General features: G+C 49.2%; 1 protein-coding gene across 1 annotated transcript; it reads right to left on the bottom strand.

Moving 5' to 3' along the window:
- Positions 1 to 76: 76 nt before the first annotated feature.
- Positions 77 to 1,954, bottom strand: LOC131214471 (probable cytochrome P450 9f2). Its single transcript, XM_058208839.1, has 3 exons — positions 1,743 to 1,954; positions 431 to 1,683; positions 77 to 348 (listed from the first exon to the last, which is right to left on the bottom strand). The coding sequence occupies exons 1-3, from the start codon at positions 1,952 to 1,954 to the stop codon at positions 179 to 181; spliced, it is 1,635 nt and encodes a 544-aa protein (XP_058064822.1). The 3' UTR covers positions 77 to 178.
- Between the last annotated feature and the right edge of the window lie 1,657 nt (positions 1,955 to 3,611).

Genomic DNA, 3,611 nt, shown 5'->3' with positions numbered 1-3,611 from the left:
GTATAATTATTCTACGCCGGTAAACGCAAACCGCGCATCCGGCATTAAAGAAGAGCCAGTGGGTTGTGGTCATTATGTGTGTGGGTTCCTTTATTGTCTGATTATCTTCTAAAATCCTAACTTGGTGATAAAGATAGATACTTCTTCTGACGGTTACTAAGATTCTATTTGTTCGTCTTCACGACGCTCGGGACTGGAACTCAAGCCATACGCCATGTTCGGTGGCAAACTGTGTGGCCGACTTTTTCAACTGCAAAGGAATCTGCGTCCTGGCACACGGAACCACCCGGAACTGCTTTAGCAGATAGTACAGGACTGCCTTCACTTCCATCAGCGCGAATCGGGATCCTGTGGGAGCGATTAAAAACAAAGGATACGAACCCTTTCGGTACAGAAACATCTAGCACCGGTTCGGCACAGGTCTACGTACCGATGCAGTTCCGGGGTCCAACACCGAACGGTATGTAAGTGCCGGGCTGGATGTTTTTGCGGTTCTCCTCGCTGAACCGCTCCGGATCGAATCGCTCCGGATCGGTGTAGTACTTCGGATCGAAGTGCATACCGATGACGGAGATGAACACCGCCATACCCTTCTCGATGGTGAACTTGGTTCCGTTGCCATCGTCGTACTCGTAGTCCCGCACGCACTCCCGGTTCAGGAGCGTGCCGATGGGCCACTTGCGTAGCGTCTCCGACACGACCATGTCCAGGTAGCGTAGGGATTGTAACTTTTCGTAGGAAATATCCTCACCTCCGTCGCCCAGCGATGATTCCGCTTCCCTCAGCTCTAGGAACAACTTCTGCTGGATGTCCTCGGCGATCGCCAGCTCGTACAGGGCGAACGAAATAGTCCAGGAGATGGTTTCGTAGCCTGCGAAGAAGAAAATGAAAGCCTGCGCCACTAGCTCGCTGTCGGTCCAGCGGCGATCATGGGCCCGGCGGCCAATCTGCGACTCCTCGACCGTCGCAAATCCTTCCGCCGCCACCTGCGGCTCGTCCGCCTGCTGGTGCTTGAGGCTGCCCTTTTTCGCCTGCATCAGCAGCTCGATCATGTCCGGCCGGAAGATCTGCTGTTCGTCGCGCACGCGCATCGTCTCCGTGATGGTCCCGCGGAAGAACCGATCTTCCTCCTTCGACAGGAAGTCGATATTCAGCCGGGACATTAGCTTCGGGAAGAAGGTAAAGCCGAGTAGCTTCACCGCCTTCCACAGGTTCTCCTGGTTCGTGATCGAGCGGGCCATGCTGATGAACTCGTTCTGCGGATCACGGAACGAGTCCACCTTGATGCCGAACGCGGCCGTCCCGATGACGTCATTAGCGAACCGGCTCATCACGTCCTTCATCTCCAGCTGTAGCCCAGCGTGGCCGTTGGCTCGTGCCTTGGTTTCTTCCTCGCAGAAGTGGGCCATCATTGAGTGAGCACACTCGGCGATCAGACCGAACATGATGCGCATCTTGCTGCCGGTGAACGCCGGGCTGAGGGTGGCCCGCATATCTCGCCACTTCTGGCCACGCAGTGAGATGAGCGAATTCGGCAGCAACATCTCCTCGTTAGTGTTATCGTCCAAACCGGTGGCCATGTGGTCGACAAAATGGTCGAAATCCTTTACCGTTATTTGTTTGATCATTTCCGGATCCCGCACTAAGTATACCGGCTGGCGGAGGTGGAACATGCCGAAGACTCTGCGGCGGTAAGGTGATAAGTTGACAAAGACGCTGCTGGACAGCGTGGCGACTATTACCTGGCATTGGGGAACGCTTCGTACAACACGCGGCCGTGCTGGAATATTGTGACCTTCCCCATCATCAGCGCACCCTGGTTACCGAACGGGAACGAGGGCTTCAGAAACTGTATGGGCTTGTTCGCGAAATAGAAGTAGTTTTTGGTGAAAAACCGGTACGCCATCACCAGGGCGCCCACCACCAGCCCCAGCGTCAGTAGGCTGATCTCCATGATGGCCGCGATCGGGGATGAAACTCTAGACTTGACTTGGACTTTGCTGCTGCTGCGCGAAGATGATTTGCGACCAATTCGGGGAACCAACGGGCAAAAACTAAACTCCAGGCAATCTTCGGTCTCGATTCTGGAGGACGGCAAAAGACGGCGTGTATGTGTTTGATCGCCGCCCGCGATGATTGCGTTGGCGTTAATGTTGCATATGAATGTGTGTCCTTGGAGTGTGGCGCCGTTGTCGCGGCCGACTTCGGGTAATTTTCGGGAAGCAACGACGATGATTATAAATATGGCCCGGTCCCGTTCTTCGAAGATTAAAACAAAAACGAAGATGATTGAAGTGTTGTTCATTGTGAGTCAGCATTTATGGTGGCATTTTTCCGTCGTCTGAAACACTGAGCCGGACCAGATATCCAGAGACCACCATCTGATTGACACATTCCTACGTAGTTACTGGGTTGTTCAAAAAGTTGTGAGCTTCCATAACAGAGGCCGTAGCTGATAACCTTTGTTTTTGTTATGTTGTTATGAACGTTATGATCATATGAACGTAAGTTTAATTTCAATCTATCAATTTATTTTTTGTTTACAAGCCATTTAGTATCGACTCTTCGCCTTCAATTAGTACAGTAAAAAGTAAGTCGTACAAGCTTTGAAGACAATCCACGTCAAGTACGTCCAAAAACACCAGTAAAGCCTAAAATCGTAGCAAAAATACAGGATATCGTATTGAAAAATCGTTGGGACTGAAAAAGATTTGGTAGAAGCCCTGGAATCTCATTGGGCAGTGTAAGCAATATTTGGACTGAAGTTTGGGTTTTGGGTTTCAGAAAACTGTATGCACAATTGGGTCTATCACCACGATCCGGAGTCAAAACAAGAGGCTAAAGTGAAGTGATGTGAACCTCGGCTCCGAAATGAGTTTGTGTTCAGAAATTCGTCCAAGAACACCTTCTTGGACGAACACCTTCTTGACATCAGTTTTTTGGGATGCGCAAGGAGTTTTGTTTGTGGATTACTTGTAAACTGGTAATACATTAATTTCGGAATACTATTGTAAACTTTTAGGCCAGCTGAAGGAGAGAAATCGTAGAAAAAGACTCGGTTTGCATGAAAAAAAAAAATATATCCTGCTGCTAGAAAAAAAAATTACCTGTTATAGAAGCTGGTTTTGCAGCCCATTCCGGATTCTCACTTAAGGGATGGAATTCGTACATTGGAATCTCGTTGGAACAAGTGTATTAAGATTCAGAGGGACTATACTGAATAGTCTCCCTGGCCAAAGTGTATTTCAAACCAAAAAATTGTGTTTTTCTTATGGAAGCGCAAAACTTATTGACCAACCTGGTACAACGAATTGTATAATTATTCTACGCCGGTAAACGCAAACCGCGCATCCGGCATTAAAGAAGAGCCAGTGGGTTGTGGTCATTATGTGTGTGGGTTCCTTTATTGTCTGATTATCTTCTAAAATCCTAACTTGGTGATAAAGATAGATACTTCTTCTGACGGTTACTAAGATTCTATTTGTTCGTCTTCACGACGCTCGGGACTGGAACTCAAGCCATACGCCATGTTCGGTGGCAAACTGTGTGGCCGACTTTTTCAACTGCAAAGGAATCTGCGTCCTGGCACACGGAACCACCCGGAACTGCTT

Source organism: Anopheles bellator, unplaced genomic scaffold, assembly GCF_943735745.2.
Source record: "Anopheles bellator unplaced genomic scaffold, idAnoBellAS_SP24_06.2 scaffold01017_ctg1, whole genome shotgun sequence".
NCBI classification, from domain to species: Eukaryota; Metazoa; Arthropoda; class Insecta; order Diptera; family Culicidae; genus Anopheles; species Anopheles bellator.
This window is presented reverse-complemented; position numbering and strand designations above follow the sequence as displayed.